Source organism: Typopeltis vanoorti, chromosome 3 (genome assembly GCF_054136105.1).
Source record: "Typopeltis vanoorti isolate ZY-2024b chromosome 3, IOZ_Tvanoo_1.0, whole genome shotgun sequence".
Taxonomy (NCBI): Eukaryota; Metazoa; Arthropoda; class Arachnida; order Uropygi; family Thelyphonidae; genus Typopeltis; species Typopeltis vanoorti.
In genome coordinates, this window is record NC_143551.1 from 102,954,409 (window position 1) to 102,966,499 (window position 12,091).

Genomic DNA, 12,091 nt, shown 5'->3' on the forward strand with positions numbered 1-12,091 from the left:
TGGAAGGTACGGAAAAAATCCCAGGTACGGGACGCAAATTTAATGTACGCAGGAATAAGGAAAGGTTTCTTTTTTTATCTTCCTAAATTTCTTGCGCAAGAGAGACATCTACTAGGCGACTTTAAATTTGTGAACAAATACTGCAAACCACCGAAAATATGCTTCCTTATACAGGGACGCATCAAGCCCTGTATATTTCTTTAGTATCTCCAAAACTCCACCTAACTCTCCCTAGGAAAAGTAACAACCACTCTGTTCTTCCTCGCCACAAAGCTTTCGCTGGCACAATTTCCTTTACTCCAAATAAGGGGGGTAGATCTGAGAACCTGGGCTGAGAAGGCTTACTGCGAGGCTGTGCTGCTCCTTGTGAGCGGCATCTCCCAGGCCAGTCTTCTACCCCATTCTAAGTCCCAGTGGTACCAGGTCTGTAAGTTCCTTATTTTGTTCCCTTTCAGTTCAACTGACCGGACCTTAAGTCCTTTAATTTTTATGTAATTTAAAAAAAAAAAATGTTCTAACTGAAAATACTGTTTTCAAAACAGGTCAATGGATCTCCTTCATAGATAACTGACGAAATTATTAAGGATCAATTTATAAGTGAATTTTAGTCAAAAATTTTTATGGTTAAATTTTCTTTTTTTTTTTGAACAGATAAATTGAGAATATGTGTCACAGACCAATTAGCCATATAAGGCTAAACAGGTTGACTGAGGCCTCTTTTACCTCCTACTATCCTACTCTATCTTTCATTATTCTCCTCTCTTACTGTTTGCTGACCCTCAGCATGCTTTTTTCTCCAAAGGCCTATGATGAGAGACATGAACTCCCATTCGACCTCAAGAAAGGTCGAAACCGGTCTGGGTAGTGGCCCCTTGCCTTTAATACAAAACATCATACATCCCCTTCTTGGAGATGTGTTTTGGCATTAAGGGTAAATATTAAGATTAATGATCAGAGCTTGCTCCACCTTTACCACGAGTTGCCTTGGTCTTGCACTACCTGTGGGATCAGCTAGTCTTGCAGAAATTGCAGGCGCAAACTTGACATTTTGTCGGTTTGCTTACTTGGAAAAAATGGAGTAAAACCAGGTTTAAAATTGCTTGGTATCTTTAACAAATATATATATATATATATGTATGTAGAAAGTTTTTTACTTTGGATATACTATACGTTAAAGATAACAAACAATTTTATAAACTTGATTTTAATCCTTTTTCCCAAGTAAGCAAACAGACAGGTATGTCAAATTTGCACCTGAAGTATTTGCAGGTCTGAGGCAACTCATGGTAAAGGTGGAGTAAGCTCTGATCACATTTCCTTAGTATCTCCCCTAAAGCAAAGCACATCTCCTTGCGGACATGTATGATGCTATGCATTAAGGGAAGAGCTGCTACCCAGACTGGTTTCGACCTTAATTGGGATCTTGTCAGCTCCCACTGACGAGACCCTCTGACCTAAAAATACTTCAGGCGCAAACTTGACTTGCCTGTCTGTTTGCTTACTTGGAAAAAAGGATTAAAACCAAGTTTATAAAATTGCTTGGTATCTTAACCATATACAGGGTGTTCGGGATAAATTTGACAGTTTCGTAAGGAAAAAGAAAATCTTCTTTGTATCTATTAAATTTAATGAATTGACAAAAAAACATTACAGGCAGAGTTAATTACAATACTATCAACAAGATTTACTCAAAATAACCACCATTAGCATCGATCACAGCTTCAATTCTGCTTCGGAACCTCGAACAAGCTGATGCTACAGTCTTCCTGGGAAGGGCCGCAAAAACTGTTTTAATTTTATCCATTAACTGGGCTTTTGTATTACTGGAAGTGCGATTGGTGTCTTTTTCAACTGCGCCCCATACAAAATAATCCATGGGGTTAAGGTCTGGGGAGTTTGGAGGCCAAACATTTGGACTGGTGAAGTCGTAGAAATTTTCAGACAACCATTTTTGACTTTTCCCAGAGGTGTGGCAAGGGGCCGAATCCTGCTACCATACATACGGCCTACCATTGGCTACCCTTGTTATCCAGGGCTTGACTACAGTTAGCAACTCCACGAACAAAGCCCGAATTCCAATGCCAGGGTTCTTCAACACCTGTTCCTGCAGATTTGCGAGGAATTCTGCTGTACGAACGCAATCAGATCGTCTGCTAGGGATCTTTCTTCTTGCTACATCCTCGTAGTCACCATTGCAAGTCTCTAGTTCATGCCTGATTGTTTTTACTGTATTCAGGGAGCATTGGGCAGCAGTCGTAGTATCCTTATTTTGATGGCGGGCACGAATCATCATGATACAAGTTATTATCTTCCATGATTCAGGTGGGTTCCAGCTATCCATCCTTTCTGACATCTTGTATATGAATGAAGAAGGGTCCAAACTTTTAAATGAAGAGAAGTGTGTGTTAATACATGTAACTTACGGAAAAATATAATTAATTATAAATATGTCAAATTTATCCCGAACACCCTGTAGTATACCCAAGGTAAAAAACTTTCTACATCTTTCTCTCATCCTGAGATTTTTATTTAATAAGATCAGTGCACCTTGTGGCAACTTGTATAGGTAAAATTTAAAAGTTCTGCATTACTCTAACCTTGTCATCTCAGGATCTGGCTGCCACTGACGAGACCTCAGTAAAGGTTGAAAGCGGTCTGGGTAGTGGACCTGCCCTTAATGCATAGCATCATACATGTCCGCAAGGAGATGTGCTTTGCATTAGAGAGTGATACTAAGGGAAAGTGATCAGAGCTTACTCCACCTTTACCATGAGTTGCCTCAGACTTGAAAATAAATCACTGACTATGCAAACCATAAATATGAGGAAATGAACATATTGGGAGCACATTAGTATATTATCATCAGATTCTTGATTATATATATCCTTGAGGGTACAAAGTTCATTTTGCATGATTACTGACTTCCTATTAGCACATTGTTATGTTAATGCATTAATATATTCTAGTAGATATTAGCAAGATCCATGAATGAGGCTGCTAGTAAAAACCTGCTTCAAACTGTTCTGAAATTTTTCACATCAATTGAAACAGAATGTTAGTGAAGTAAAACTCTAGTTATAAGCAAATATTGCACTTTTTTCCCTTGGATGTGCACAAGTATAAATTAGCAGTGTAGTGTTATTGTTCTGGTGCTTGTTTTTAGAGAAACTTGTGCCATAGCATAAGAACCAGTGGTTCTTAACCGGTGTTCCCCGGAACACTTGTGTTCCGCGAACTGGTTACAAGTGTCCCGCCGGTGAAAGATGTCACATGACACAGTTCTAAGTATGATTGGCTACTCTGAATAAAAATATCGAGGGAATTATTTCCGTTATAACAGAACAATCAACAATATTGGAAGAAATAATTCAAGTTGCTTTTCTTCCTTAAATACACACAATTATGACTGGATATGAAATTCATTTGGCACAGTTAATACAGAATTGTGAATTTTCATTACCAGAAGAAGAAGAAAAATTAATTACCTTGTCAATGGATGGTACTCTAAAAATGAAATTCTCTGAAGTAACTTTTGAGGAATTTTTTGGGATTTTTGTCCAAGCCAAATGAATACCCAATTCTCTCCACAAGGACACTGAAAATTTTGTTACAGTTTTCAACATCATATTTGTGTGAGCTAGGTTTCTCAATATTAATCCATATTGCTGAAAGCCTACAAGCTCAAGTATCGCATTAAAATAAGTTCCATTTTTATAAAACGCAACTCCATGCATATTTTTATTGTTAGTTTTATGACCCATATGCTCTTGGTGTTTCGTAAATTGTTCTTATAATCAGGTGTTCCGTGACTTCGAAAAGGTTAAGAACTACTGTTCTATAGTATATACATGAGGACACAAGGAACACTGAAATGTGACAATGTATTAAATATTATTTATTAAATACATTGCCACATTTCAGTCTGAAATTAACAGATCATCGTCAGTGACTTAAAAAATAGTTGTTACAAAGGTAGAATGCAAACAATTGATTTATTCGAAATAGAATGAGCCACATGATGTTAAATCGCCAATAGCACTATGCTTTAATTGAAGAAAAAGTTAATCATAACAGTATAAAAATAAATTGCATATATATACAGGGGCAGCTCGTCCATAGGGGCCGGGCACCACCTATATTTGTATAACTAGCCCAATAATTGTAGTTTTAAAAATTATGTTTCTTGTAATTATTTTTTGATCTATTTCCAGCACGTTTTATTGTTTAATAAAAAAATTACTGTAGTATTTTGTGGCGATATTGTATAATGCGACTTAGTACAGTCTCTGGGGCCAGCCCTATTTTATATGTGTAGCACACAGGACATGTATAAGGCACATGCACTAGCAATCGTGTTTATTTACCAGGTGCAATGCTTATCTTGGGGCCAGTTTAGTCTGGCCCAGTCACTGTGTTGGCACGTATGTATGTAGTGCACGATTCTTTGATTGTGAAGCACATGCACTAGCAAGCATGTTTGTTTACCGGGCACAACGCTTATTTTGAGGCCCATTTAAGTCTGTCCCATTCACTGCATTTGTATGTAAATAGCACGCGATTCTTTCATTGTCTTATTATTTATTCTTGTTGATCTGTTTTATTCTTTATGGTGTTTTTTGTTATAATTTATTTTAAAGTTTAAATTTTTATTACATTTATAAACAATACATTTCAACTATGAACAAAATTGATAGGGATGCTTAAGGATCAAAGCTGTATAACTCAGAGGAGACCTCCACATGGCCTTTAAAGGAATGCGGAGAATCGACCAGGGCTTCTGACCTAAAGTCCAATCCTCACCTTCTTGTGGTGCACCCTGTTGGGTATCTACTTGGATACTGAACGAACGAGGATGGGCTGGCAATTTGGGATTTAGCCGACCAAATTGTATTCTTATTGGTTAAACCAAAATAAAAAATGATGGTACAACATGACAAAATTTCATGCCGACTGGGGCGTAGCCCGGTTAAACAAGGTCCCCGTTGTTTTCGCCAGGGAACGAGGGCAAACAGCGAAAAGTCAGCTACTGGAACAAATCTGAAAACAAACCCCAACTCATCATCACCAGAGTTAAAGATCGGTACTATCAACGTAAGAAGCCTGAATGGCAAAGAAATGGAGCTAGCTGAGGAATTAGATAAGTACCAGATCGACATAATAGGGGTGCCTGAAACAAAAAAGACCAAAACTGGTGAGATCTTTCTGAGCAATAAATACAAAATGTTATATTCAGGCAATGATAATCAAGGAAAAGAAGGAGTAGCCATAGTACTCAACACAAAATACGAGGCTAATCTTCTTGAATGGCAGTCAGTCCCAAGTAGAGTAATGTGAGCAAATATGAGAATGGGGAACTGGACAATGAGACTTATTTGTGCCTATGGTCCCACAGAAGGTTCTACTAAGGTAGAAGTGGAGAAATTTTTTGAGGCTTTAGAAAAAGCAACTGACACAATGAAAAAGGAAAAGTTGGTCCTTGTTGGGGATCTAAATAGCAGAGTACGAAATGATAATCAGACATACAAAAATATTTTGGGAAAATTTGGAGAAAAGAGCTAAGCTAATAATAATGGCAAATATCTGTTGGATTTCTGCTCAGGACATGGACTGGAGTAGATGACAGCAGGAGTAGATGATATTCGACCAGAAATGCTGAAGTATGGTGGTATAAGAGTCTTACAGTGGCTGCACTGCATAGTTCAGAAAGCCTGGACAGAGGGACAAATACCCGATGATTGGAGTAGAGCTCTCAATAGTACCCATATATAAAAAGGGAAATAAAACTGAATGTGAGAATTACAGAGGTATTTCCCTACTGAGTGTTCCTGGCAAGATCTATGCAAGTATATTTGAGAAACGGTTGAGAAGAATTGTGCAAGAAAAGCTTGGTGAAGAACAAGCTGGATTCAGGCCAAATAGAGGCTGTCAGGATCAGATCTTCACTTTACGACAAATAGTCGAGAAAGCATGGGAATATAACAAAGATCAGTATTTAAGTTTTGTCGATTTGGAAAAGGCATATGACAAGGTGCCAAGAGAGAGAGAGAAGCTATTCAATACGCTGCAGTTATATGGTGTCAATGGGGCATTATATCAAGCAATACTTAGTCTTTATTTGAGTTGTAAGTCAGCAGTTAGAATTGAAGGAAGTACAGGAAGATGGTTTAATGTTAAATCTGGTTTGAGACAAGGATGTACATTATCCCCTCTGTTATTCATTATCTATATGGATCACATTATGAAGGAAAGTGGTATTAAACATGATATCAAAATTGGAGATGTGAATGTCAGCTCTTTGCTTTATGCGGATGATGTTATACTTTTAAATAAATCCGCTACAAGTCTGCAAGATTCTCTGACTAAATTGAATAGCTGTTGTAATAGATATGGTATGAAGGTCAGCAATAAAAAGACAAACACAATGAAAATAGGCAGAATCATTGAAAATGTCAACTGTGTTATGAATGGAGAACCTGTGGAACAAGTAAAACATTTCAGCTATTTAGGCACGATGTTTACTGAAGATGGTAAATTAAATATAGAAATAGACAACAGAATCAGCAAAGCTGGTATGGTGGGAAGTCGATTGAATAAATTCATATGGAATAAGAGAGAAATTAGTCGGAACACTAAATTAGCTGTATACAAGACAGTTTACCCTAATGCCCATTATGTTCACTGTTATGCACATCAGCTGAATTTAATTATAAGTGAATAAGAACATTTTTTTCTACTTTAAATGGATTTGGCGTGTTCTTCACATCCTCTCCAAAACGAAATGACTTGCTTCGGGAAATTAGTCAAACACAAGTACCAATAGTTTGCGAAACACAATGGAATTTTCGTTCCAAGATAGTGAATTGTATAAAAGAGAATAAAATAGAGCTTCTGGAATGTTTTATCAAAATCTTAAATGAAGACGGATGGGATGAAAAAAGCATGTGGAAATCGGTTGGATTCAAAAAATCGTTAGAAGATTTTGGGTTCAACTTCTTTTTATCTTTTTTTATTCGATTTTAAAACATGTCGATGTACTATACAACATATTGCAATCTAATAAAATCAACAATATTGCCATCAAAGAAGCATTAAATAAATTTGAATCATCCATTAATCTCGTACGGAATTGCATCGCCAATTTTATTCCTTAGTTAGTTCCAGACGATCGCGAGGAAATACCTACTAAAAAAAAGAATTAAAAGACACAACACGACAGATGAATTACTGATAGAAGATGCTAAAGAAGCCTGCGACAAAATAATTAGTGACAGATTCAGCAGCTTTGAAATATTTAAATCATTTTTTATTGTAGACCCTAAAAATTTCAATAGACATTTTCCTAGGCAACAGTAAACATTAAAAGAAATTATCCAATGCTAAGGGAAGACAAGTTGATATCAGAATTAACTGTTATGTATGAAAATACTACTTTTAGTGATATACCCAACATCAATGCCTTATCACGATTTATACAAGACAATAAACTGGTCGATACCTTTTCCGAAGTGTCAAAATTAATTGAAATTGTTTTAGTGACACCTGTCTCCATTGCTAATGCCGAACGTTGTTTTAGCACTCTAAAACATATTAAAACACTTTTAAGATATTCGACAGGCCAAGATCGGTTGAATGCCCTAGATGTACTATCTATTCATAAGGATTATTTACAAGAAATTCAACAGTTTAATCATAAAGTAATCGAAAATTTGCTCATATGAAACAAAAAAGAGCAGAATATTTATATAAATAAATAATAATTGTGTGAATATCGGTAAATGAAAATTATAAAATATATATGCTACATGAAAAGTTTTATGCATCTGACTAGAAATACTGATGGTTCCCCTTCTTTGATACAGAAATAACTTTTTTAAGATATTTCTTTCTTAATTTTTTAAAAATATTTTTGTCTTAACCTATATTTTATATTTTTTCTGGATTTATCAGTAGTTCTTATTTAATTTGTTATTTTTGTGTCTTGTCTGTATCTTTATTTTTTTCAGTGTCTCTTTATTGAAAACCTATTATGTTTTGATCATGTCACTATATGTATAGTACATATTATGTTTACTTTGTAAAAAAATAAAATTTGTGATTTTTCTTTGACTTTTATGTGTTTATATTTATGGGTTCTATTAGTCAATCTTAAACAATTTTAACTTTTTAAAAATTTATTTTCTCTGAAGTTTCGACATTGATTTATAAAATAAAAATAACTTTTTTTTAACACTCAGAAATATTTAGCAGGTTTGCCAGTCTTTGGATTTCTGGTCCACTGCTCTAGTCCGTTGAGCTATGCCTGCAACTGCAAATCTTTTGAGTTTTCGTTTTATTAATACGCTGAACCCGTATATGTTACTTCCTAACAATTTTAAAAAATTAATAGCTCAATGCATCAGTGGATTCTGACTAAACATTATTGTAATAGAAATAACTATAAATCAATAATAGAACCCACTATATAAATATGAAAACATGAAGTTGTTTTTAGCCCCTGGCCCCACCTGTTTCTATTGTCGCCATCCGTCACTGATCTTCACTATATCTTCTGCAACAGTTGGCCTTATACCATTTTCTCCAGTTAATGTCATCCTTCCATAATCTTCCTTTTTTCTGCTGGGTACATATTGAAAGAACTCCCTGGGATTCTTTTTGGCCTCATTAGCTAACTGCTTCATACCTCACTTGCTATCCTTACCAACCAAGTTACCTGCCTTGCATGTTCTTTGTAATCCTCATGGAACTGGTTATTACCACTTCTTTTATGCTGCCTTCATAATGCCCTTTTTCGTGCTTAATCTTAATCACATGCTTAATCTCTTCATTCATCCATTTCACATATACCTTATTTAACCTTTTGACGCTTGGAATACATTTAGACATTGTTTCTACTAGAGAGTTCTTGAATATCCACCAAGCTGCATTGATCACTTTCCAGCCAACTCCTCATTCCATGCTACTCCTGTAAGCCATCTCCTGAGCTCTTCATAATCACCACCCTTGTAGTTCCACACATATACTCTTTTCTCACAGAGGTCCTCACACTGCTGGCAACTACCCAGGTAATCACTTCATGGTCACTCTCATCAGTTAAAGGGTGATTGAACACCTCATAATTACATCCTCCAATGAGATTATCAAATCCAAGACCCTCAATCCTTGTGTGCCCTCTGTTACATACCATCTGAGGTAGTTGTCCCTGAAAAATTCCAGTTGCTATATCATCATCACATTCTATATTGGCATAATTAAAATCGCCCATAACGATCACCCTTTTCTTATTTGCTTGGCTAATTTGATTATACATTTCATAGTCACTACCATCCATATTATAGGTATATAACAACATCCAACCCAGCATTTCATTCTATTCACCTCTATCTCACACCATACTGCCTCAAAACCATTGGCACTCTTTCCCTCTTGCATCTCTACTTTGTATGGACATAACTCTTTCTCTATCATCAATAGCACTCCCCTCCCTTTTTACCCTTTCTATCCTCACGAAACACATCATACCCTTCCATCTCTATTCCCCTTAGGATGCTGTCTTCATCCAACCATGTTCCAACAATTTTTGGGTGAACAGACTCAGATAATGCAACCATTTCATTTGCTTTGTTTCTTAACGTCTAGCATTTGTATACAAACACAGCAGCATATACTGGCCTGAACTCTAGTGGAAAAAAAAACAAAAAAAAACTACAAAGTTATATTCTATTTATAACATCATCAGAGAACAAATTCATATAGTTTTATTGCAGCAAAGTGGTGGCCTAATCCATAATTTAATAAGTTATATTAGAGTTTTGATCCTGGATTGCCTACAGTCCTAATTATAATTAACTCTTAGATCAAAAGTTAAGTGGGTAGAAAATGTGCCATCCATATTCTTGGGATTTTTAGAACACCATTATTATCATTAAGATTAGGGTGGTCAATAAGAATTTCACAGGCCTCCTTAAATTAACAGTCATGTAGAGTATTCATGGCATGATCAGAAAAGCCAGATTTACTGTAGTTATTAATTTTAATATGCTGTTTATGTCCCTTTTTTCTGAAATGAATTGTGTGGCAAATTACAAGTGCAATGAATATGGTATACTCCAAGGTGGGCCAGTGGATCCTTGGATGAGTTGAATAAGTTTTTTAATTTTGCAGGAGGTTTAAAAGTGGCATGGAATTGCTACAGTTTTATTGTAATCTAGTTTATTTTTAAGTCAAATCTTGTGAAGAATTTTGTTGATAGTATTTTGGATGTAGCCATTTTTCAGGAATTTATGCTGATAACTTTTAATTTATGTTTAAATGCTTGTTCACTGGAGCAAATCTTCAGAGCTCTGTTTTTTAGTGTGAATGACACACTAGTTTTTGTGTTGGGTGGTGGTAGGAGTTTATGTGTATATATATTGGCCAATATGTGTAGGCTTACAGTAAACAGTGAAGGAAACACTGCTGGAAGGAAAACGTGTGACAAGTGTATCTAGAAAGGGAAGTGAGTTCTTCAAGTTCTGTGGTTGTAGTCTCCATAATTTTACTAAAAAGAATGCATAGAAGAAAGTGATTGTAGTGTGTGTGAGAGATCAAAGAAATATTAGCAGAATTTACTTTAAAATAGTATGGTGTACTGCTTTGCTTACACATGGTAAATTCTATAACTAAGCTGATCACAGATCATTGTGTGCTGGTCTGGTTGGCTGAGTGATTACTGTATCTGCTCTCCAGCCAAAAGGCTGAGAGCTCAAATCCCACTGTGAGCATGGATGTATGTTTGTGATTGTCTGTGAAAATACTAGTGGTGGTCGTGATGGACGGTAGATGGTGTTGGTGCAGATGATGCAGTTCACTGTAGTTGAACTGAGTGGCGGAAACAGAGAGCTGTATAGTAGGTTCCTCCCTCGATGAGTCATGTAGTAATAATAATAATAATAAATTTTAATGTTGGTGCAGATGATGCAGTTCACTGTAGTTGGTGAACTGAGTGGCGGAAACTGAGAATTGTAGAGTAGGTTCCTCCCTCGATGAGTCATGTAGTAATAATAATAATAAACAGTGTAATTCAAAACCATTTTTATTGTCAAGTAATATCTTTTAGCATATTTTGGATATAATAAGGATTTTCATTTAAAACAATTTTCATGTCATAAATTAAAGTTTCAAGTTTTTTATAAGCTGAATGATCTTTCCAGTTTTCTTCTTTGGAATTATCTGCTTTATTTTCATTATTACAAAGTGATGTATATAGCTCTTTCAGGTTTTGTGGAATGAGATATTTCCAACCAGGAAGGCCTGATAGTTCAAATGGTCTTCTGTAACTCTCATTTTCAAAACCAATTACCTTTAAGTGGCAAACATCTTCTACTGATCTATCATTTGATGTTAAATTGGTCAACATATTCACAAAGATATTATCCAGCCTTTCATCTTCAGTATGTGACAATATCTAAATAGAAAAAGAACAATAAGTTGAATTACAGCTACTAAACAAACAAACAAAAATGAATATTGAAACCTTGTTCTAGTGCAGAGATCGGGAACGTTTTTGAACAAAAGAGCCATTCCATCAAAAAATTAATTAAAACAAAATTTTGGGAGCCTAATTTCAATTCGATTTTTCCTGGTGACTCAAAGTTGCAGTTAGTTCAAACTTAGGTAAATTTGTTTTTAATTCAGTACTTCCAGATATCCAATACCACTTTTATGTTTGCATATAAATTTTTCATATGTTCAATAAATAAAACATTAAGTTTTTAATCGCAAAACATGTTTAAGTAAGTATAATTTGCAAAAAGAATTAGTCTGAACAAAAACACAATATTATGTGTTTTAATTTAAAATTCACTAATGAGACTTTTGATTTTGCATCTTCTCAGCCAGTTTATTTAAATCTGGATTGTATGTCGTACACTTTAATAGTAATTCGGCTTTCAAACTTTCATCAGTCAATTTGTTCCTATACTTATTTTTAATGTAATTCATTGAAGAGAAAAAAATTGTTCCCAATTGTATGTTGAACCGAAAAGAGTCAAAACCCCAAAAGCAAATCGCCTGGTATTTGAATAATTAGTTGGGTAAGAATTCCAACATTTAA

At 35.3% G+C, this 12,091-nt stretch overlaps 1 protein-coding gene across 2 annotated transcripts in view; it reads right to left on the reverse strand.

The window, feature by feature from the left end:
• Window positions 1–11,055: 11,055 nt before the first annotated feature.
• The window catches only part of LOC150108435 (uncharacterized), a 292,118-nt gene continuing 291,082 nt past the window's right edge, over window positions 11,056–12,091 (reverse strand). For both annotated transcript variants that reach the window (XM_090390777.1, XM_090390776.1), the window contains one exon: window positions 11,056–11,443. In XM_090390777.1, coding sequence (XP_090246903.1) covers window positions 11,078–11,443 — 366 coding nt within the window. In that variant the 3' untranslated portion in view covers window positions 11,056–11,077. The remainder of the gene's footprint in view (window positions 11,444–12,091) is intronic.